Genomic DNA, 25,760 nt, shown 5'->3' with positions numbered 1-25,760 from the left:
TCCGGACCCATCGAATGTAGAAAAGGTAGGCAAACGGAAGTTATGGGGAAACTGATATCCCGCAATTGGCTCGGCAAAGGGGGTCTTCCGAATGACTGAGTAAATATCCTCAGCTATCCTACCCTTAGCCAACTGCCCTAATTTCTCATTGATGTTGGCCAATTCCTGACCAATCTAGGTCGGGTGATCTTCAACAATATGATCACGACCTCAATTAACACGATCATCCCATGCTATCTGATCATCACGAACAGCCCGTCCTTCCCGAACATTCCGCTCGTCGCGAACTGCTCGATCATCGCGAACGATTCTTCTGACAGTTGGTGAGTGAGTTCTTACCCTGTATCCAACCTTGTATTTGAATCAGTTGTACTCTCTTGCGGTCTGTCGAACCGATCGTCTTGCCTAGGTTGATCGTCAATCCCCCTAGGTCCTCGGTCTCCTTCACGAAAATTCTGACCGATATTCCAGTCTTCAGCCAATCTTTGATCACGTGGTAACGCACGTCTCCCTGAATCGCGTTGATCAGTTCTTGTGGTAAAACCACTCGTCTGGTGAGCAGGCGGAGTGCTTGGCTCACCTCCAAAAGTTGAATTTTTACCTGATCCAATTGATCTTGGAATGTATCAGGAGGATCACGTCCTCTCTGACCATCATCTACCTCGATAGGATTTTGGCTTCCGTGGGGAATATCTGGATTATTTGCTCCAAGGATCTGAACACCGGAATTGCGCTCTGCAGCGGCTGTTGATCTAGTCACCATGGCTTTTCAAGTCGTTTCCCACAGACGGCGCCAAATGATGTGTCCAAAATCTGCTCAGCCCTTTAGATCTCCTCGTGATGACCTGCAAAACGAAAGCGTTAGATGTGGCCCGACCGCGGGGGTCAGGAGTCCACCTCCGAAGGCTAAGTCAGTTGATGGACTTAATCACAAACGGCTCTGCTAGAAGCACAGAGCTAAGGAATGAAGAAGCTGGGAAAGGTGATCTAGATCGTAAGCCACTGATAGTTTAAGTCTATCAGTATGTATCTGAACCTGAGTCTCAGACTGTGTTTTTGATCCCCTCACCTCGTATGGTAGTGAGGTTTATATAGAGTGTACCTTCGAATTTCCTTCGTTGGATGCACTTGAGCCTTCTTCGGGTAGTCGTTGGATCTTAACAGTTAGATCCATTGAGCAATAGACTCCTACTAGTTTGGACTAGTAGAGGACTCCTGAGATAACCCTTTAGGTTATGCGATGATTATCCCTTCGATAATGATTAGCCGCAGCCGTCAATTCGAGTCTGCCATCATTAGGGTAATTACCCTAATCCATAAATAGGATTAGGGCGTGCTTGTAGCTGAATAAGTTTTTTTCTTCAGCAAGCCATCTTCTGGATCCGGTTCGCTCGGGAGCGAGTCGGTTCTCTCTGCCTCAACCGGGGTCGAGGGTCGAACCAGGTATGAACCAGGTTTGATCATAATTTCTCCGTATCAGTTACGTTAATATATTTATTTTATTCCAAATTTCAAAATACAATTCATTACTAAATAATAATTAGACACTATTCATTAGAATTTATATGACAATACATTTTTAGCTAGTTGCATCAATCATTTAAATGATTGCATAATTTCTACTTTCATTCTCACCTATCTCGAAAGTGATGTTAGATTAAGTTCTAATACAAAAACCATTCTAATAGGCGCTAAGGAACATGTCGATGGAATGACAGGAAGGAAGATGATTGCATCTGTTGCATGAAAATATTTTTCATATGAAAAAGTACTTCAAAATTTAAGGGTGTCAATTCGATATGAAAATCTTACCCAAAAGAAAAAGGAATTTGGTATGAAATCAGTATTTAATATGGTATTGATAGGCCACTGAATAAATTTACTTTATGCCATTATACTAAATGTACTGGTATATGTTCCATGACCATACTCTATATTTTTTATGCTAAATAAATTTCATATTAGTTAAAACAGCAATTACATAGTTTGGTGGTATCTATTACAACCATTTTCTATTGATTCTGACCATACTCTATTGATTCGGTACAAAACAATTTTGATATTTGTACCATATCAATGCAGTATGGTTCATGTAAATCCTTTTTTTTTCTTCATATAATTTAGTACTATTTATCAAATAGTACAACTATGCTAAACATTAGTGAACGATATTTATTCATAACGATATAAGCGAGATGATGTTTAAAGCAGGTATTGATCTTCGAGGAGGTCTTTGATTCTGTGTGAATGGAAAGAAATTAATTTCTCGTCTGGTCAATAATGGTTCTATTTCACCCTAAACAAATTTAAGAATAAAAATAATGGTAAATTGAAGGCGTGGGATACCATCTTTATTAGGATTTGAAAAAGATCTATTGTTTAGTGATCAATTCCAATGCTGTAGAGAACAATCATGCTTCCAGTGTAGTCCCACATTGGGAACTTCATCTAAAGTTGTTATCCCATAAGGTCATGTTACAAATGATTGAATGCCGAGCTCTGTAGCGAGAGCTTGTAACCAAGGGGGGCAATAAGGTGATTGGACGCTGGTACAGCTCTTGCTGGGTCGGATTCAATTGTACAGTTTCTGGCTTGCCCGTTCCAAGTGAGGAGTTGAGCCATGTGGTTTAGGCGAAGGCTTGGACTTCATGGCTCTTAGAGTGGAGGGCAATGCGTCAGGCTGGTTTCACAGAGCAGCGATAACCTCCCGCTCCTAACGGTGGAAGGATTACAAGCTGTTGTGCCTTGAACCCATTGTGCCCCAAGAGGTGTCTCCAGTCGGACAATCACTTTTGTATTTTTATTTTATTTCCTAAGAATCCTTCCAAATGGGACAACTTCCCCCAACCTCATATGAATAAAATGACCATAACACCCAAGGCTATAATTTTTATTTTCAAAGTTCCCAAAATGGATAAAATGACCATAAGCCATGGATGAAATGATCAACTGCCCAAGCCTATAATTATATTTTCAAAGTTTCTGAAATGGATATAATGACCATTGTTGGGAATAAACCCAAATACGCAACGGATCAAACACACAACACACACATAAAACAAAGATTACTTGATTCTGTCAAATGACCTACATCCAAAGGTGCAGGGGTGGACCCACTAAGGGGCCGGGGGGACCCCCGGATTTTAAATTTTTTAATAATTCCTTTAGTTTTTCACTTTTTATATTAGTTTTCTTCATTTTTTCATTTTTTTTTTCACATGTGAAATGTCACTATTTGGCCCCCCTCAATATTGACAACAAATTTTAAAGGTGAAATAATGGGTATAAATGTCATCTCTAGTTAAAAACTAATTCCTCAATCCCTATTTATTCTCCCCTCTCTTCTCTCTCACATCTTTTCTTCCTATTTATTCTCTTTTCTTTCTATAAACGCGGTTAAAGAAAATTTTTGAAAAAAAAAATCTTATTAGATATTCAAAATGTCATTCTTAATTAGAAACTAACTCCTCAATTCCTATTTATTCTCTCATATCTCTCATCTCTCCTCTTGTCTTCCTATTGTTCTCTTCCGTTTTTTTCTTTCTATTTATTTTTCTTCCTTTTTTATAGGCGTGGGTTAAGGAAAATTTGGGAAAAAAATATTCTCCACAATTAGGTACTCTTTCTCTTTCTCAATTTATTTACTGTTTATCTTTTTTTATTCTTTATTTGATTTTATATTCTTTGTTTCTTTATTTCTTCTACAATTTTTGTTATTTGATTTTATATTGTAAATAAAATGTCTATAGTTAATAAGGTAACTAACTACGATTGGTTTGCAACTGACTTTTTATGGTTGAAGTCATGTATATATATATATATATTTTTAACTAATGTTTTAATTTACCTCTATTCTGTTGAAAAAAAAATATATATCATTATCAATAATTTACCTATTTTTGTAAATATATGTGAACATATTCCTTTTTTTTTTGGTAACAAATAAACGGGGTTTAGCAACCCTAAAAAAGAAAACTACTCAAGCATGCAAATCTTATCCGCAAGTAGGATCTCCTCCAATTCTTGGGGTGGATCCAGAAAGAATCGCGAAGGTTCCTCTAAAGAAGTCGGTCTCTTTGTGATCCAGTCAGCAATGTAGTTGGACTCCCGGTACGCATGTTGGAATCTAATTCCTTCATAGCTTCCCACTTCTTCCTTTATTGCATGCACCACTCTTGCTACTTTCCCTTGTATTCTTGCATTAGGCTCTAACAGATCAATAGCTTTGAGAGAGTCTGATTCCACATATAAACGCATGAAATTCTTTTCGCGTGCAACATTAATTCCTTCAAAGATCGCCTGCAATTCAGCTTCTAAAATATTCATCTTCATTTTTCACTTCATGAATCCATCAAGGAAGCTGCCTTCTGTGTTTCGAATTACACCTCCTATCTAACTGTATTCTCCTTTGCATAGTGATGCATCCACATTTATTTTGAACCATCCTTCGTCCGGATTAATCCATCCACCATCATTTCTAGGGCATTTGGTTTTATTATTTCCTCTCTATTCGTTCCCCCCCATCAATTTAACTTGGTTGATGAGGTCTAAACAAAACTCTGCACCAATTCCTAGTATGGTGAAAATTTCTTCATGGCTCTCTGTATTTCTCCAAAACCAATTTTTCTGTCATGGTTCTTTAGGGTACCAACCTTGACTTTTTTCTACATATATTGAGCTTTAGCCATTCCTTCAGATTACTCCTAAAGAACCATGACTGCATTGACTTCGGTAGTAGTCTATTCCAAATGCCAAGAGCAAATGAACAATCTCTAAAAATGTGAAGTGTACTCTCTGATTCGCATAAACAGAATCTGCATGATGCATGAGATTGAAGCTTCATTTTTCTTAATCTAACATTTGACAGCAGCTGATTGTGATTGAGAATCCACAAGAAATTACAAATTCTATTTGGCATCTTGAGTCCCATAGTTTCTTCCAATAGTTTTCATTGAATATTGGATTCAATATAGACTCCTTCTCTGCCTCAAGCATCTGGTACGCCATTTTAATGTAAAAGCAGCCATCTGGAAATGGTTACCAAAGAAAAATGTCACACCCTTCCTCCTCCTTTGGTGTTGGATGTTCTAGAACTTTTGTGCATATTTCTGATGGGAGGAGATGCTGAAAGCAATCCCATCGCCATTCATAATTGTCATCAACATAATTGTATATTTTTTCTTTCATCATATATTTTAAAATTTGACCGTGGCTTCATCTAGAAGGCGTTTTCCCACTGCGATCCAATTATCCTTCCAGAAGAAATTATTTTTCCATTACCTACCATAAACTTGCAATTTTTTTGAACCATTTGAGCCACCTACTCATCGCTTTCCAAATGGGGGAGTCAGTAGGGCAGGTAGCAAACCTTTCTTTCCGTTGATCACCTCCGTATTTAGCTTTCAAAATTGCCCTCCACATGTTTTCTTGATTCATAAAATCCCATACTAATTTCATAAAAAATGCTTCATTTACTGTCACCCCATCTCCTTTGATTTACATAATGTCTCCCAACGAATGAGATGAGCGCGTTTTTGACTCTGAGTGTCTCCCTACACAAAGCCGTGTGCTACCTTCTCCACTTCATGTAATATTCCTTTAGGGAGGGGGCCTGATTGCATTGAATATATGGGAATTGACATAGCTACTGATTTTGCAAGAGTAACACTTAACTTTCTCCAATATTTGCTTATAATTCTCCTTCTTAATCCTTCCATTCCAAATTTGAACTCCAAGGTACCGACCAATATCTTTTGTTTGCGTAAATCCACTTGCCTGGGTAATTTCTTTCGCTCGCTCTCTATTAGTATTTTTTGAGAAGAAAATTCTTGTTTTTGGGATGCTTACTTTGCTGCTAGAAGCTTCGCAAATATCGTCCAGACACCTATTAATAATTTCAATTTGTTACATCAAGGCTTCTGAGAAAAGTATAACATCATCTGCAAACATTAGGTGAGATACATTTGGGTCAGATCTTCCCACTTTAATTGGTTTCCGCCTATTATCGGAGACCGTATCTTGAATACAGTGAGTTAATCTTTCAATGCACAAGATAACGAAGATGTAAGGTGATAAAGGATCACCCGGATTCCTCTCGATGGTTTGAATGGAGTCGTAGCTTCACCGTTCCATAGAATACTTAAACTGGAAGAGGTAATACAATCCATGATTAATTCTACTAATTTATTTGGGATTCCCACCATAATAAGGGTCTCCTTAATAAAATCCCATCGCAGACGATCATAAGCTTTTTCTAAATCAATCTTAATAGCTATGTTGGAAGTTCTTCTAGATTTGCTTCACATAAAATGGAATATTTCTTGAGAAGTGATAATGTGCTCTTGTATATGTCTTCCTAGGACGAAACTGACTTGATTAGGAGAAATCCAATCTAGCATGAATTCTTTCAACCGATTTGTGATAGCCTTAGTAATGATTTTGAAGCTCACATTACAGAGGGAGATGGGCCAAAATTGTGTCACTTTCTCGGGTCTTTCCACCTTAGGAATTAAAGCAACGAGTGTTTCATTTAATTTATGATTCAGTCTCCCTTCGAATGCTTCTTTAACCATATTCACGATAGAGCTTCCAACTGTCTCCCATGACTGCTGATAAAAAGTGGTGTGAAAACCATAAGGTCCCAGAGCTTTACACGGGCCCAAGTTTTTAACCACTTTATGAATTTCTTCCCAACCAAAAGATTTAGTGAGAGTTTCCAAACGGATAGGATATACTTTAGGGAAGCTATGTAGGGAGTGAAGTACCTTTCTAGTAATCATATCATCTTCAAATAAATTGATGAAAAAGCTTGTAACGTGCTCTATTAGATTTTCTGGATCACTAATAAGATCCACATTGTAGAGGTGTGAAAATTTTTTTATATTTATGTCTCCTTGTAGCATCCATATTTTTCTTGACTTTTGGGCCCACAAGATTTCTTCTCTATCCAACACCATCTCCAGTTCCCTATTGAGGTTTTTCTCTAAATTAATAAGGAAAGGATTATAGTTCCCATCAACCATTTTCTTTTGAATACCTCCAAGGCGAGCATGCAATCTTTTTTTTGCTGCTTTTATATTACCAAACTTGGTAATATTCCATTCTCTTAGATTATCTTGCATTCGTGATAAGGCTTCAGGAACCACCTCAGTAGCCTTCTAATTGTCCTTTATCACTTGCGAAAAGTCTTCATGAGTAGTCCACATTGCCTCAAATCTAAAAGGCTTTGTAAAGCATCGTTTTTCTTTTTTGTTGAGATCTATAATCAAGGGGTGATGATCGGATTTGATACGCGGCACCACATGAACTATTGCATCATGAAAGAGCACTCTCCAGTCAGTGTTACAAACTCCTCTATCAAGTCTTCTGAATATTCTTCGTCTTCCTTCCCACTTAGGACCTCGCCAAGTGTATTTGGTTCCTGTGTAACCCATGTCAAACAAACCACACCTGTCAAGGGTAGTTCTAAAATTTCCACACTTTCTCTTGGAAACCTCCACTCCCCCTTTAGATTCAGAACTGTTTAGTATGTCATTAAAATCACCTGCCACCATCCAAGGTCCTACATAATTTCTTTCAGCCACAACTAGATCTTCCCACATAACTTTTTTTGATAGCTTCATAAACAGCAGCAAAAAACCATTTGTTTTTCTTGTTATCAATTATTTCAAATAGGAGACATTGTTTATGCTCTTGCATCAATGTTGGTTTGCATTCCTCATTCAAGAAAATGCACCAAATCCCCCTAGAGAAACCAACGGCATCACTCCTATAACTTGCAATCCCCCTTAGGTTCTGTATGACTTTGCAACCTTTTCACCACTAATCCGTGGTTCCAAGATAACAATACAATCTGGACTCTATATATATATATATATATATTTCTATAATGCTTAATTGCAGTGGTGAAGGATTTGTTACTTGCACCTCTATAGTTCCAAACAAAAATCTTCATAAAAATAATTAAAGAGAGAGAGTTACCTCCCTATCGATCGTCATCGCATTTGTATCAGGGTTTGAAATAGCCATCAGAAAATCCTCCTTCTCATCTTGAAACATCGATTTTCCACTTCCAACTAGGGGGTCAGGTGGTTTTTCATGATCTCTCAATTCTTCCTTCTTCAGGATACTTTTCCTAGGGTCCGTCCTGTTAGTTCTTCCTTCAAATGAGGCAGGATTTATAATTCCAGCTCCACCATTATCACCCTGTAGAGTAACCGCTTGTTGAAGCTCCATGTTTTGATATTGGGTGATTCTCTGTTGGGCGTTTGCAACATCTATTGGGAGCTCAAAATTAATTTGCATTTGACTCCTTGGAGTCTCTAGAACAACCGATGCTTCCCTAATTTGACCAAAATCCTCTGTATCCACCATCGAATCCTCTACATCACCCTGTTTTTTATGTACTAAATGGGTTTGCTGTAGGGGTTAAGTGTTTTGTTGCATTGGTGTTACCAGTGCCTCATTGTTTGTATTAGCATTCCCTTCCCACACGTCATTTTCTCTTTCCATTCCTAAAGCAGCAAACAACGACCCTTTTGCCTAGAAACTCGGATTAATTTCACCATCAATCTATTGATTCACCCTCATGTTCCCGTCGACGTCGCTAAATCCGACAGCACCCCCTCCACCATCTCTCTTTTTATATTTGGGTTTTTGTACTAGCATCCAAGGCCTATATGTGTCCGGTGGTGCATTTTGTTTCCTAGATTAATCGCTACCATCAACCTCTGGTGCATGATCTCCGTCATTCTTTCTCTTCTCATTTTGTTCTATAGCTTCAGCATCAGGGCATTGTTCTTTCTGGTGGCCAAACTTTTCACAACCGAAGCATAAAAAGTGGAGAGATTCATACAATTTCTAATGAACTCTTTTCGCCAGAATTTTGATAGGAGTGGCTTGTTCAAATCAATTTCTACACAAACTCTGGCAAACTTTCCTCTCGTAGCCTTTGCAGTGGTTGAATCTATTTTAATCACTTTTCCAATTCTTCTACCAAATTTTGTAAGGAAGATATTGTTAAAGTATTCAATGGGAATGTCTGGGAATCTAATCCATACGACTAATTTTTTGACTTCTTCTATCACTGGGTTGAATTTTGGTTCCCACCTTTTCACTGACAAGTAGTGGTCCACAATTATCCAGGGCCCTTCAGTTAATACTCTTCTATAGTCTTCCTTGGATCCAAATTTTGCTATGAAGTAATCATAACCTATGTCAATTAAGTCCCATGATCCCGTAGGTTTCCACAGAGTTTTCAGTCGGTTGGATAGGAAGATATAACCTACATGCCTTCCTACCAGTTTGATTATAACAGATTGCTTCCATGGCTCTCAGAGGTCTTCCTTTTTCCTCTTTGATAAGGTGATGTTTGGGTAGAACAGATCATCTGCAGTTGTAAGCACTTCCTCTTCTTCATTATCAGTTTCCTAATCTGAATAGCAATCTGTGCTAAATCCCTCGTTATCATAACCATCTTCATCCGCCATTGTTCCTTCCCTGCTTTTGAAAAATCTTCGCCTTTCTTTAACCGTATCGACGTAGGTTCACCTAGTCACCATCTTAGGAGTCTCCCCTTCGAGCAGCAATCGCCCTCTTTTAATTTTCTTGTTGCTCCTTTGCATCTGATCGAGTTCTTCAAGGAAATCTTTCATCGTCGGGTTACCTTCTGAATACGTCTCCATTAGGGTTTTCCTAGGGTTTGGCTTTTCTCAGATTCTCTGTCTTTAAATTTTCACGACATATTCCTTAATATAATAAAATAATTTATATGTGGGACCCCCAATGGTCTTATAAGGGCCCACACAATATGTGTGGCGAAAAAGCATTGGTGCTTCCCCAATCTAGACTTCCATTCTTCGCCCCCCCTAATATTAAATCCTGGGTCCGCCCTTGTTTAGATATATTTAGCCCAGTAAAAAAGTCTTGATGTTATTTTTTTCTACAATAACGAATTCAAGTATGATAGACAACATTGGTGTAGATATGTTATTAGGCTTCATCAATATGTTGCATGTTGTTCTTCAGATCTGTTAGTGGAGGTGGGTGCTCTGCGCTTATTTTTTTTTTTTTTTCCTTAATTATTTTTTCCTTCACACTAAGATTTTGATATTGTAAATGCTATACATTTGCTTTTGGTTTTGGTTAGAGAGAGAGATGTCGGTCAAGAAGGTTTAGGGGTGGGTTGTGGTCTCCGGCAGGGAAGGGTTTTGGTCTTTGGTGGCGGCTATGGGCAGTTTCCGGTGGTGGTGAGCAGTTTTGGGTGAGGGATGGGAAGAAGATGGGTGAAGGGATTATATCCTAATGTTGGGATTAACAAACCCAATAATCTAGTGTGTATTTGAGAAATAATAAAGTAGCTCAGGAAAAATAAACAACACAAAGACTCTAAGAATTTTTACGTGGGAAAACCCTCCAGTGTAGAGGGAAAAAACCATGGGACAAATATTGCATCAATCCACTATGAGAAAAGAGTTGTACAAATATCCTTCTCAAATCAAGAGAACAATCAATTGGTAACAACAAAGATTAAGGTCACTTCAGAAAAAAGAAAAAAATAGAAAAAAAAAAAAAGAAGAAAAAACCAAGAAAAATACCACACATTGCAATATCTGACAAACTATGTTTGTTCTGAATAGATCTTAAGTTGTAAATAGATGATTTCAATGGCAACCAAAACCTCTTTGCTTTTGTTCCTTCTCTTTCTTCTTTTAGAGGAGCAAAAATGCAAGAAGGGAGTTTGAGCTTGATACAAATGGTTAAAATATCTTCTGCTTTATATAATTATCATAGCCCACGTTGACAGATCGAGTTCTCTTCCGTTGAGTAAGTGTATAATGACAGAGTGCCACAAGGCAAAGGTCAACCCTGCCATCAATAAACGGTTAAGCAAGAAAGAAGGGCCATGGGATCAAATAAAAAATTATTCTACGTTTAAATCCTACATCTCTCCCACGATCGGTGGGGTGACAGCAATTTTTGGTATGTTCGGAGGTATTATTGTTGTCGAACCCAATGCCTACATTGCATTTGTAGGTAAAAGAGTAATTGAACAGACATTGAATAAGACAATATCTAATGGTTCACAAGCGGCTGAGTATTTATTCCAAAAGGGCTTATTCGATCCAATCGTACCGCATAATCTTTTAAAAGGCGTTTTGATCAGTGAGTTATTAAGCTCCATGGTTTCTTTCCCTTAAACTAAACTTCAATCAATCAAGTAGAGCATTAATTTACTGTGGCAAACAATTATTTAGTTTGTCATAATGATAAAATCACAAGAAGAATAGGATTTTCTTTGGTGACAAAAAATTGAATTCTAAGAATAAATTTCGGGTAATTCCTTTTTCTTACTGATCTATTTTTTATTTTATTTTATTTTTTTACCTATATTCATGATTAGTAATCGGAAACCTTCTATTAACTGGACAAAAGAGTGAACCTTTTCTTACACCAAATTATGAAAATAAAAACATTTCACGCTTCGCTTGCGTATTTCTTATGCATATATATAGAATACAAAGACTGGGATAAAGAAGATATAAACTAGGAATATATAGAACATAAGTATTACATATTTCTATATCTCCCAAGAGCCCTCATTTTGACTTTATCAAGAATCTTTATTGCCAAACTCCAGATAACATGCATAACTAATGTCAATGTTAAGTTGGGTACAATAGGAACTCTCTACAACAAATATATCAACTCAGAGATGAAACTCTCAAGAGATCGAGAAATAGCTCCTAGCACAGCAAGAACAACAGCCATGAAATAATCTCACCTGATTCATACACCACTGACGAGTCATTGAGCACAAGAAGGCTCAACCGAAGACCAAGAAGCCTTCAAACAACCAAGAAAATCACCACGAGAGCACCTCACACCAGATGCAACAACAAGAGAGACGATCGCACCACGCAGAGCAGAGCACAAACCTAAAACCAAATCTCACGAGCTGAAAACCCTAAACCCCCTTTTGGGGTAAAATGAATTACAACAAAATGAAAGGACTGAAATGCCCCTCATAAAAATAATATATATCCCTCTTGAGATAAAAGGACAAAAATGCCCTTGCTAAAGAACAATTCCAACGTCCTCCACCTTGACACTGATTTTGGCTATCATTATTACTTGAATCACAAAGAACTTACCAAAGAAACAGAAAAATAAGAAAGTGAATGAAAACTTAAACAACAAGCACCTCCAACATGTTCAATACAATTTTAAACTTGTTAACAGGTACCACTTTAGTCAAAATATCAGTAGGATTGTTAGATGTAACAATCTTGACCAAACCCTTGGAGATTATATCCCTAATAAAGTGCAACCTCACATCCACATGTTTAGTATGTTCATGAAACATGTTATTCTTAGAGACAAAGAACATATATTACCAAAACCAAGTTCTCCAAGGATATCCTTAAGCCAAAGAGCCTCCTCCTCCAAGGATATAAGGCAATATACTCAACCTCAATGTTAGAAAGACCAGCCACATGTTGAAGGGAAGACTTCCAACTAATCAAGTTTCGACCAATAGTAAACACATAACCAGTTAAAGATCTTCTCTTAACAAACGCAACAGCAAAATCAGAGTCACAAATCCAACAATATTCAGCTTAACACCACAAGTATTATCATACAAAAGTTTATAACTAGCAGCTGAATTATGCAAGTATCTTAAAATCCACAGTACGACAGTCCAATGAACATCACAAGGATGACTCATAAATCCTTCAAACTAGCCCAATAACATAGGCTAAATCAGGTCTAGAATAGACCATAGCATACATAAGAGATCCAACACAAGTTTGATAAGATTTTTTTAGTTAAAACAGCATCGAAATAAGATTTCAACTTAAAATGTGCACCCAAAAGAGTATCAACAACTCTATAATTTGCACTTCCAAAGCTAGTAATCAATTTATGCAAGTAACCTACTTGAGACAAAGTAAGAAAGTCATTAGATCCATCTCTAAATATGTCAATACCAAGATTCTCCTTGCAGCCCCTAAATCCTTCATTTCAAACTCAGATTTAAGAACATTCTTCAACTTATAAATTTGAAATTTATCTTTGCAAGCGATGAGCATATCATCAACATACAACAAGAGATAAATAAAAGCATGAGGTTTGAATTCACAATATTACTCACAATGATCATAACTAGCTTCTCCTAAACTTATTCTTAAGCATAAAAGCATCAAATCTCTTGTACCATTGTCTTGGAGATTGTTTCAACCCATACAAAGATCTCAACAACAAACAAACCTTTCCTTCATCTCCTTTCGTATAACACCCTTTTTTGAGGTTACCATCCTTTAATTCTTCCTTTGTGGGGGGTTTGATAAGAACGACACTCAATTTTTGAGGTTACCATCGTTGGGATAACAATACCATAGGTGATGAATCCTATGAGGTACAACAACCCAAGATCGGTGGTATGGGTGAAGAAAAACAAATGGGTTGAATTCCCTATCTATAAACATAAAAGAAAAACCATGAGATAATATTCCCATAATAGTAATAAAAAACATTTTGCTTTACATAAAAATTAGAAAATAAAACCAAAAGCATCTCCCTGACGACCATGACAATATATCCTATTATATATTGACATTTTGGATTTGGAATCAATAACAAACGCACCTTACTGTTAAGGACTAAAGTAATGATGATGTCATTACTAAACAAATTTTTAAAATACCAAACTTGCTCTTTTTATTGATGTATTTTGTATGATTCTAAGTTTGCCTTCATCTCTCTATTCTATTCTCTCTCCTTTGTGGACTCTTTTTCTTTGTCTTTTTCTTCTTTTATATTCAACTAGTAAAGCTATATGTCCAAATGCACATGTTTTGTATTCTTAAACGTTGATTTGTAATTTTAAGTATTTCATCTTTCAACCTTTGAAATATATTCATTGGCAGTAGATGGATTTGAATTCAAGAGACATGACAAAGTGAGACAAATTGAAATTTGAGAAATAAGAATTGATTCCATCAAGAAGTACGTTTTTGTCGGTTGGGAGGTTTAAGTAAAGGTGAAGATAAACAAATGGGAATAGGGGTAAAGTTTTGGCTTCTATTCTTGATTGTAGGTAGATCTTATGAGAAGAAAAATTGCGTTGAAGATGGGTTTTATAAATAAATAAATAAAAAAGAAGAAGAAGAAGAAAGGAAGGGGGTTTCAATGCGCATTTTTACCAAATATTACGCGTATTTTTACCAAATATTCCACTAAACAAGACTATTGGCAATCGAGCCATGTCCAGATCTCTTCAACATCAATCTAAACAGTGAAGACCTAATCAGTACCATTGTCTTACAGAAGTTCAATAGCCATCCATCTCAAATCTTTAGAAGCAAATTAATGGAAGAAAGGCATGTCCAAAGAATAAGTATTCAGGTCCAAATGTCTTGTAGTCCATTATTATAAAAACATCTACACTATTCGAAATTAGTAAGGGGTGGGGGAGGGGAGGCCTTTCTCGCCTCTTCTCCTAACCAAGACTGTACAATTTCTTGTAGAAACCCACACTAAACTATGTCTCTTTCTTGAACTTCACCATCCAGAGTAGAAGTTATAAATGCATAGCAGACACACTGTATTAGCCTTAATATGACCGTTGGAGATCTTTGGAGAATATGATCATTGGAGATCTTTGGAGAATATGACCGTTGGAGATCTTGGATCATATGACCATTGCAAATAAATTATTTCCTTATGTATAGCATGCTACATTTATTTTATTCTTTACTTGATTGTATTATATATACACATGAAGAGGTAATACAAAATCACTTCCTTACAAAATCATCTTAACATGGTATCAGTTTAGGACGATCCATACCTTTTCAAGTGAAGCTATTTTTTTTTTCAAGAGCAGTAAATGATCCCTACGTTGTCGTTTTCTTTCCGCTGCCTTTACAATGACGGATCAATCTTTCAATGCTCTTGCTACAGCTATTATTGCTTCCAATAATGTTGTTTCCATCAACTTTGATGGTTCTTCTCCATATTTTCTACATCATTCGGATAATCCTGGTGTTATACTCGTAACACAGCTTTACACGGCGATAATTATCCCACTTGGAATCGTGCGATGCGGATGGCTCTTGAGGCCAAACATAAGTCCTCGCCTAAACCGGCCACTGATTCTTTGGAGCTTCACGCATGGACACGATGCAACAGCATGGTCCTTTCTTGGTTGCTAAATGCTCTCTCACCTGATATTGCTAATAGCATTCTCTACATCTCTACTGCCCACAAGGTTTGGAATGATCTTCGTGATCGTTTTTCTCAAAAAAATGCTCCTCGAATTTTTGAGATTCGACGTAGCATTTCTAATCATCGTCAAGGAAACTCTTCTTTGGCATCTTATTATACTATTCTCAAGGGTTTTTGGGATGAAGTTGACTCATACAACTCGTTCCCGCCCTGCACTTGTGGTCTTTTGTCAAAACACATTAATCTTCAACGACAATATCACTTACTTGAATTTTTAATGGGCCTTAATGATTCTTATTCTTCTGTTCGGAGTCAACTCCTTTTGATGGAACCTTTGCTTAACATCAATCGTGCTTATTCTCTTCTATTGCAAGAGGAGTGTCATCGCTCCCTCCATGAGTTACCGAATCCATCATTGCATCAAACTGCCCTTGCAGCCACTGCTCCTCGTACACATTCTAAAAATGGTAAGAAGCCTATGTATCACTGTGATTTTTGTGGCATGGACGGCCATTCAGATTCCCGTTGTTTTAAGTAACATGATTATCCTCCCAAGAGCAACAATACACACATTAAATCAACATCACCTGGACTCTTTGCTCGATCCTTTGCCGCCATCAACCCAGGAACAAATTCTGCCCCCTCCTTTACTTCAACACAGTATCATCAATTATTGGCAGTGATCGAATCGGGTAATCCCACTCCTTTAGCAAATGCTGCAGGTAATTCCCCTTCCCCACGGGTTATTGATTCTGGGGCAAATTTGCATATGGCTTCTAAGTTACAATTCTTTAACACTGATACGGTGGTTCTTTATACATCTCCGATTACATTACCCAATGGTGAAACAAACCCTATATCCCATTTAGGGACTTGCACCCCCACCCCTTCCATCTCTCTTAATAATGTCTTTTATGTTCCTTCATTCTGTTTTAATTTATTATCCGTTAGTCAAATCACTAAAGCTCTCAATTGTTTAGTAACATTTTTTCCTCATCATTGTGTCTTTCAGGACTTACCAACGAAGAAGATGATTGGATTGGGTAAAGAGCATAATGGCCTATATTATTTGGAGTTGCTTCCCTCCATTATTGCAGCCTCATCCACTCATTCCCACTCCTTTGATGTGTGGCATTGGCGCTTAGGCCACCCATCTCGCAACATTATTAATTATTTATCACGTTTTAATTCTTTCATTTCAGTTTCTAATAAATGTGTTTGCACTATTTGCCCTTTGGCAAAACAAACCCGGCTACCTTTCCCATCTAGCTCCATATCCACTTCATCTTCTTTTGATTTAATACATTGTGATGTTTGGCGTCCTTATTATATTCCTTCTATATGTGGTGCTAAATATTTTTTGACTATTCTGGATGACTATTCTCGCTATACTTGGGTTTTCTAATGAACTTCAAATCTGACGCTTGGTCTTATTTGCATGATTTTTTTGCAATGGTTAAAACTCAATTCAATTTTAAAATAAAAAAAATTCACACTGATAATGCTCATTTTGTAATCACTCCACCACCTCATTTTTTTTCCAACCATGGAGTTATCCATGAACATAGTTGTGTTGACACCCCACAACAAAATGGTGTTGTTGAACGCAAACACCGGCACCTACTCAATGTTGGACGGGCCCTTTTATTTCAGGCTAATCTTCCACAAGATTTTTGGGGTGATTGCATTCTTACGGCCACACACATTATTAATAGGTTGCCTACCAAACTTTTAAAAGAGACAACTCCTTTTGAACTTCTTTTTAATTAAACCCCCACATATGTTCATCTTCGTACTTTTGGTTGTTTGTGCTATGGACACAACCATTCCACCATCAAGCACAAATTTGACCCCGTGCTTCTCCAGGAATTTTCATTGGGTACCCTTTTGCTCAAAAAGGTTATAAAATTTTTGATCTCACTTTTCACAAGGTTTACACAAGTATAGATGTTGTTTTTATTGAACATATTTTTCCTTACCACCTAAAGACTTCCCCTTCATCTATTAACCCTACCCTCCCTGTTCCGGTTCCTGATTTTGAATCTTCCTCCATCCCAACCAACCCAGTTTTCCCATCTCCACCATTGGACCCGCCAACCCCACCACACAACCCTTCCCCACCTCCAGTTGTGTTGTTGCCATGTCGCTCCACCCGGTTGCATAATCCCCCCCTCCCATTTGAAGGACTACATATGCTCGGCTACTCACGCCACATCATCTTCTTCAGATGCCGGTAAACTCTTTCTTCTTGATTCTTCTATATCTTATAAAAAGGTCTCACCTTCTCATCTTAAGTTTATCAGGTCTCTTTCCTCTTCTGAAGAACCCACTAGCTTTGCCAAAGTAATGTTGTCACCTGATTGGAAAGATGCGATGCAGTTAGAGATTGAGGCTCTTGAAACCAATAACACTTGGTCACTTGTTCCTTTGCTGCCTCAAAAGAAAGCCATTGGTTGTGAATGGGTCTACAAAATTAAATGACACTCTGATGGTTCTATTGAACGGTACAAAGCACGTTTGGTGGCCAAGGGGTACACCCAAACTGAAGGTGTTGATTTTCATAAGACTTTTGCTCCTATGGCCAAACTCGTTATTGTACGCGTCTTGCTTGCTCTTGCCTCAATTAAAAATTGGTCCCTCATCAACTTGAGTTAATAACGCCTTCTTACATGGCGATCTTGACGAAGAAGTATAGATGACTCTACCTCCTGGTTATCATCGTAAGGGGGAGAATGTAGTTTGCCGCCTCCACAAATCTCTCTCTATGGTTTAAAGTAGGCTTCTCATAATTGGTTCGCCAAATTTTCTATTGCCTTAATGAGTGTGGGCTTCATTCAATCGACTGCAGATTATTCCCTTTTTTCTAAGGGCCACGGGAATTCAACCATCTTTGTATTAGTATATGTGGATGACATCCTTATTGCTGGTTCTGACGCTTTGGCGATTTCCACCTTGAAGAGTTTCCTTCACCAACAATTTCGTATCAAAGATCTTGGGCCCATGAAATAATTTCTTGGTCTTGAACTGGCTCGTTCACAAAAAGGTATTTTCCTCAATCAACGAAAATACACTTTGGATATATTATCGGATGTCGGCCTCACCGGTGCTCACCCAACTTCGTTTCCAATGGAACAAAATCTCAAGCTTACGGACTCCGATGGTGATATCCTTCTTGAACATGCATCTTATCGTCGTTTGATTGGACGGTTGATTTATATCATCATTACTCATCCAGATATTGTGCACATTGTCAACATTCTTAGCCATTTTATGCACCAACCTCCCAAACCACATATGGACGCTGCAACTCGCCTTCTCCGATACCTTCACAACTCACCTGGCCAGGGTATTTTACTTCCAGCTAATAGCACCTTATCACTTCGTGCTTTTTGCGACTTTGATTGGGCTAGTTGTCCCATGACTCGCCGCTCCACCACCAATTACAGTGTTTTTCTTGGTTCTAGCCCTATCTCTTGGAAGACTAAGAAACAACATACAGTTTCTCGATCCTCTGCCGAGGCGGAATATTGAGCCATGGAAATGGCCACTTGCGAGCTAATTTGGTTAACTTCTCTCCTTCAAGATTTTGGTGTTCATTTGAAGCAGCCAATCCCTCTTTTTTGTGACAATCAAGCGGCCATCAACATTGCCGCCAATCCTGTGTTTCACGAGCGCACCAAACATATTGAAATTGATTGTCATGTCATCCGTGATAAAATACGCTCTGGCCTCATCCACCGTTCACACTTCTAGTTCTACCCAAATTGCTGACATTTTCACCAAATCCCTTGGCAAAGATTCTTTTCTATTCCTCAAGGACAAGTTAGGAGTTCTTGATATTCACTCTCCAACTTGAGGGGGAGTATTAACCATAATATGACTGTTGGAATCTTTGGAAAATATGACAGTTGGAGATCTTTGGAGGAATATGACCGTTGGAGATAATATGACCATTGGAGATCTTTGGAGAATATGACTGTTGGAGATAATATGACTGTTGGAACGAATTAGCCAGTTATTGGAAATGGCAATGGAGAGAATAAGTCTAATGGTAATATGTTTAACCACAGGACTATAAGTTCCTCCAAAATCAGAGCCAGGGCATTGATGAAAACCCTTAGCCACTAAACGAGCTTTGTAGCTATCCACCGTTTCATCAGTTTTGTGCTTAATACAAAAAACCCACTTACATCCACTAATGTCTTGAGAAGGAGGAATTAAAATCCATGTGCCATTTTGAATGAGAGCATTATATTCTTCATGCATAGCATGTCTCAAATGATCATGTTTAGCAGCTTGAGCATAAGTAGTAGGCACTGGAACATCTTCATTTAAAAATTAAAAACTTAAGGAACAAGTTTGGGACCGAGTGACCATAGAATGCTGAGAGCCAATAATTGCAGCAGTGGTCGGCATGGTACTAGTATGAGAAATCCATGAGAAGGCCCATCAGCAGTACTGTGATTTGCAGTTGGACTACTAGTAGAAGGCCCACCAGACTCGTGACCAGGGGTAGGGAGATTTTACTAGTAGCGGCCCGTGGGCAATGATTACACAATATATCAGTATGGGCTCTAACATCAGGATGAGATCTTACATCAGGATGGGCTCTTACATGTGAATTAAGACTTATATCAGTATGTTCTTATACATCAGAAAAAGGTTGCTCAACTATATCATTATGGGCCCTTTCAATAGGTATAAATGAATGATGAACATCATCAGAAGACATAACCAACCACTGAGTAGCCAAATGAGATGAAGAAGCTGTCTGTGACAAATGATGATATGGAAAATGGCCTTCCTCAAAAACCACATGTCAAGATGTATAAATCTTCCTTGTAGATGGATCAAAACATAAATAGCCTTTGTATGCTGTAGGATAACCCAAGAAAACACATGGCGTTGATCGAGGATGAAGCTTTGATTGTGCATAAGGTCTCAACCAAGGGTAGTAGAGACACCCAAGGACTCGTAATTGTTCATATTCAGGTTTAAGTCCAAATAAAGCTTCGAGAGGAGATTTGTAGCCTAATACTTGAAGTGGAATACGATTCATAAGATAAACCACAGTTTGAACAGCATAAGTCCAAAATGATTGAGGCAAATGAGCTTGAAATAATTGAGCTAAACCCGATTCCAAAACATGCCTATGTTTTCTTTTGGAAACTCCATTTTGGGAAGGAGTGTAAGGACAAGAAATCCTAGATGCAATACCAAGCCCAGCAAAAACTTTAGACAAACTCAAAAATTCAGTACCACCATCAGCTTGAAAAGAACAAATCCGTGTCTTAAAATTATTCTCAACAAGAACTCTGAATCTATGAAAAACAACAAACAAATCTGATTATCCCTTTAAAGGGTACAACCAAGTATACTTGGTGAATTGATCAATAAAGACCACATAGTACCTAATGCCTTCAAGACTTAACAACAAGAGCCGGTCCCCACAAATCACTATGTATGACATCTAATGGACCTCTACAAGAAGTAACTGCTGTATAAATTGGAAGACGATGACTCACAGAACATTTACATGCATCACAAGGTGCAGATGTAGTAGACCTTGAAATACCAAGCTGTTGTAAAGTCGAATTAGTCCTAGTTGGTGATGGATGACCAAGCTTTATGTGCCAAACCTCAGAAGAAAAAGCAATAGTAGACATAAAATGCATGTTTTGTGATGTAAAAGATGCAACAACTTCTGATGAACTAACAGCAGACTGAGCAAGATGTGAACAGCTCCCAGCAGGTAAATATGGCAAAAATTTGACAGCATAAAATCCATTAAAAATCAACCCTCGATTCAAGATCCGATGACTCTGCCGATCCTTGATTTCAAAGAAGGTTGAATGAAAATAAAATAAACAGCATTCTCTTCACAGAATTTAGATACAGACAGGATATTATATTTGATATGAGGAACACACATAATTCCCGACAATTTAAACAAATGATCACCACACTTAACACTCTTCATACCAATATGAGTAATATGCAAAGCATGACCATTAGCTACAACAACATTGTGTGAACTAGTATAAGGCTCATGAATAGCTAAATGAGGAAGAACTGTGATAATATGGCAATTAGAGCCAGAATCCAAAATCCAAAAAGATTCATCCAAAGAATGCAAAAAAGACAACACAAGAGGAGCAGCAACCTTACCACATATACATGGTTAAATCTTTGAGTACACTCAGCACAAAGATGTCCCTCACCTTTATAGAGTTGACAGATAACTCAAGTTTCATTCATCAAAGAAGGTAAAGCACCAAAATTTCCAGAAGAAGAACCATTCGGAGAAGCATATCCATTTTGAACAGTAACATAACCATTTGAAGCAAAACCTCTAAACCGAGAATTATTGCCAAAGTGAGAGTTAGAATGATACCCTCCTGACCTGCCACCAGAAGTAGAACCAAAATACTGACGATTCCAGGGACGACGGCCACCAAATACGACCACTCTGAGAAGAATCTTGAAAATTCCGAGCAGGACCAGAACTCCAGACAGTAACATCAGCAAACATGATAAGACTCACCGAATTAGCAGCAGAAGCCTTCAAATGCATTTCTTGAGTTAGAAGGAAACCTTGAAGATCATCAAAACTGACTGGATCAACACGCAGAAGAACAGAGGTGCTAAAATCTTGAAATTCTGCACCTAACCTCTTAATGCCAGCAATACCAAATCTTCATCAGAAATAGGAGCATTAGTTGCAGCAAGGGTATCTGCAATAAAAAAAATTCAAGAAGATAATCTCCTATCGACAAAGAACCTCACTGAACCCGAAAGAGCTGATTCTTTAATTCCAAGATTCTTGATGTGGAACCAGAGGCAAACACGTGATTCAACTTGTTCCACGCTTCATTCGAAGTCTTGGCAGCAACTATATGGGGAAGAACTTACTCAGACACCGATGCAGCCAACCAGCTGAAAATAAGCTGATCCTGACGATCCCAGATTTCTGCTGGTGAATGAGATGAAACAGAACATTCAGAACTAGGAGTTGCAGAGGGCCGCGGCAACGAACCATCTAGGTAACCCAACAAATCATAGCCGCACAGAAGTGGTAAAAACTGAGCACGCCATAAGAGGAAATTAGAAGAATTGAGCTTTAGAGGTAAAGCAGCAGCAACAGCAACGCTGATGCTCACAATCAATGGCGAGGACATTGCAGAGGAAGAAGAGAAAGGAGCGGAAGCCATACTAGGAATTAGGGCAAATGCTTGAAACTAAAACCTGATACCATGTAGAATTTGATTTCTCATATATCAAAGTAGAGATTTACAGTATGTATTTATAGAAAATACAGAGTAGGTTATACAAGAGAAATATGATATAGTGTATTGGGAGTATATAGCTAAGTAGTAACTGATGATCTATCCTTAACAAAGAGGACCTCATGAAGGCACTGGAACCTTATATCAGAAGTGATTCATCACCCTCCTCTGCAACCCCTTCTACCTATTTAGCAACTACAACATATCATTGACCCAAAAAATAAAAAAATAAAGAACAACTACAGGATCTCTTTCTGTGTCATCCACTCCTTATTACCCCTCCTCTCCTTTCTCCTCTCAGGCCCAACTTTTCCCTGATTCTTGGTAGACTTGGATTGTTGAAAATTGATATTATATGTGAGGAAGAAGAAGAAGAAATGGAGAAGAAGACACAAGGTTTTAACGTGGTTCGGTTGCTTGATTCAGCCTACATCCACAATTGGAAAGCTGCTGTGATTTCATATATTGATGTCGAATGGTATGTACATGACTTATAAAAGAATTATGTAAAGAATTTTCGACTAAGTTACAACTCTTGAATTTTGACTCTCTTGTCCAACTATTGAGATTTGAATTTCGAATCTTGTTTGAGAGAGTCCAAGTTGAATTTTGAATCTTTGAGACAGTCCAACTATTGATGTATTTGAATTGTCTTGTAACTCTGATTTTGAATTTCAAATTTGACTTTATTGGAAAGGAGATCTCCACCTTTGATTGAAACAACTTGAGGTAATTCATTTGACATTAAACTCTTCAAACTTGGCCTTTGCGATTTTCTGTGGTAGAGTCCTTGTGGGACTTGTGGAGGTTCACCTACATGCCCCTGCAATCTCAATAGCAGAGAGGAGACATGGAGATTGCCTAGTAAGAGATTGAATCTTTGAAATGAAAATGGTTTGGAGAAAATATCAGCTAGTTGATCCTTTGTGGATAAGAAACAAACCTCACTTTTTTCTTAGTAAGATTTTGACAAGGTACATTATCTATTGATGGACATCCAAGGGGGAGTGTTACAAATAATATTGATCATGGATGTCCATCACCCTCAAAGAGATCATATCAAAAGATGTTTCCCAATGAAGATCTTAGCCATCTCAATATGCAATCTTGGAGATTCACGTTCCCATATTTACTAAAGAACACATCAATGCATCCTTCTATATCAAGATCATTTTATTGTGTGCAAGAATCATACATTGTATTTTCTTGTGAACTCTTGTTATTTTCATATTAAAGAAAAAAATTACTTTTACTATAAATATGTAATGCACATATTTCATTAGAAGAGTTCAACTCATTTTGTCATAATTTTCTTCTTTGTATTTAATATATCTTCTATATTTTATAACAATATCAATATAATTGATTGAGGAGGTAAAAGAAAAGGATAATTTAGTCATTTTAAAATATCAAGAAAAAGAAGAGATAATAATTCATCTTTTAAAGACGATCTATATATAAAACATTTGAGAAGAAAATAAGAGTAATTATTGGTAAAATAATAGGGATTAAAATAAAATTTTCAGTTGAATAATATAATAATATAAAATGAGGTGTTCATTAAAATTTTCCTAATTTTTTAATACCCGTTTCCCTTCGCTGTTTTTGCATGACTATTCCAATTTTCAAATTTGCAAGCAAAGAAGGAGTTCCAGTGGTACTCTAAACATGATTTAAGACTTGATAAAAGAAAATGAGGGTTACAGGTCCTTCCACACGGCTCTAAGACAATATCAAAAGGTTAGAAAATCCTATAGAATACGAGTTGCACATAGACATTAATTTACCTACCCACTTGCTTTAATGCTTTCTTATTATATGGGTCATCATCAGGGGCAGACCCAGGATTCAACATCGGGAGGGGGGTGAACAATAATTACAAAATTTTTAGTACTAAAAAAAGGAAAAAGATTTACTTGATAAGTTTATATATTAGGGAACAAATAAGTAAAAATTCAAATTTTTTTGGGCTTTAGGAGTAAATTGTTTACAAAATTTTAAAAATTACAACCAGTTTTAAAAGTAATTTCAATTTTAATAACGAATTTTGGTATTAGTTAATTGTTATCTTTTCTTTTCTATTTTTTTTTAAACCAAAAGTGACAAGAAATAAAGAACCTATATGAGATTGTAACTTATATTCAATTTTATTTTCTTACAATTTGATCTTGCATCCGTAAGATTGTAACCTATTTTCACTCGATTACAAAAAAAAAGAAAAAAAAGAAGAGATAGAATTCAAAAGATGAATTCAAAGTTCAGAAGAAGACTTAGAGATGATGAATTCTTTCACGATTTGTTTGCTTGTGGTGGTATTCTATTTATTTGATTTACAATAAACTTTTCAAAACCTTGTGGATGCAAAAAATCCCCGCTGGGAGACTCACCCACCACAGCCAGGTGTGCGACCCTGGTCGAACACCGGATTAGTCAGGGTAAAGCCTTAGAAACCGGGGTTGGTAAACCCAAAAAGGAAAAAAAAAAAAAAAAAAAAAAAAAAAAAAAAAATGGAGAAAGCATCAAAGAAAAAAAAAGCAGGAGAGAAATGAAGAAAATAAATCGAAAAAGAGAGAGAAATAAAAAAAATACCTGATTATAGTCCCGGGGAGAAGATAGAGCAGAAAAGTTTAGCTTTTGAATTCAACTATTTCCTTTTAGTGGTGCGTGAGGGAAGATGAGAGAATAAATAGAAAGAAAAAGAATAAATAGGGAGAAATTTAGGGATGATGACAATTGAGAGTTAATTGTTTCCTCCTTAAAAATTGGATTTTAATTTTAATTTTTATATAGAAAATAAGAATGACATGTAAATCCTTCATCTTTACCTTTAAATTTGTTTTCAATATTGGGGGGAGAGGGGGGCACGGCCTTGGGCCCGATCCCACTGCAGTTCCGCCTTGGTCATCATTGTAAGTCAAACCTGCAATTTATCTTCTGTACTTTTTAGTCTATTACTATGATCTATTAATCAAATGGTTGGTGTTGATCACTTTCTATCTTATGATTTTCTAATATTCAACCTCATTTTAAATTGAGAATGTTTAGAAAACACACGTAAAAAGTCAAAATATGAAACTTCGAGGATATTTTAATTTTTTATGTATGATTTATGTCATAATGTTGCTTTTTCTTGTCAAGAATAACCAAATATGAAGGAAAAGCAAAAGTACATATACATATCAATGCTATTGTGTTTAGACCTCTTGGAATTTATTCTATTATTAACGTTTGTCTACACTTAACATT

The 25,760-nt window shown here is 37.1% G+C and overlaps 2 protein-coding genes and 1 non-coding gene across 3 annotated transcripts; 2 read left to right on the top strand and 1 right to left on the bottom strand.

The window, feature by feature from the left end:
• Positions 1-2,491: 2,491 nt before the first annotated feature.
• Positions 2,492-2,794, top strand: LOC149011519 (signal recognition particle RNA). Its single transcript, XR_016174896.1, has one exon.
• A 1,181-nt stretch (positions 2,795-3,975) lies between these two features.
• LOC149011518 (uncharacterized) lies at positions 3,976-4,332 on the bottom strand. The gene has a single exon (XM_089162685.1). The coding sequence runs from the start codon at positions 4,330-4,332 to the stop codon at positions 3,976-3,978; it is 357 nt and encodes a 118-aa protein (XP_089018811.1).
• Positions 4,333-15,103: 10,771 nt separating this feature from the next.
• LOC149011517 (uncharacterized) lies at positions 15,104-15,766 on the top strand. The gene has a single exon (XM_089162684.1). The coding sequence runs from the start codon at positions 15,104-15,106 to the stop codon at positions 15,764-15,766; it is 663 nt and encodes a 220-aa protein (XP_089018810.1).
• Positions 15,767-25,760: the final 9,994 nt, after the last annotated feature.

The sequence above is a fragment of the Hakea prostrata genome, chromosome 7 (assembly GCF_041222555.1).
Source record: "Hakea prostrata isolate BN-2017 chromosome 7, UWA_Hpros_2, whole genome shotgun sequence".
In the NCBI taxonomy this organism is placed as follows: Eukaryota; Viridiplantae; Streptophyta; class Magnoliopsida; order Proteales; family Proteaceae; genus Hakea; species Hakea prostrata.
The sequence above is the reverse complement of the archived record's forward strand: the minus strand, read 5'-3'. Positions and strand labels throughout refer to the sequence as shown.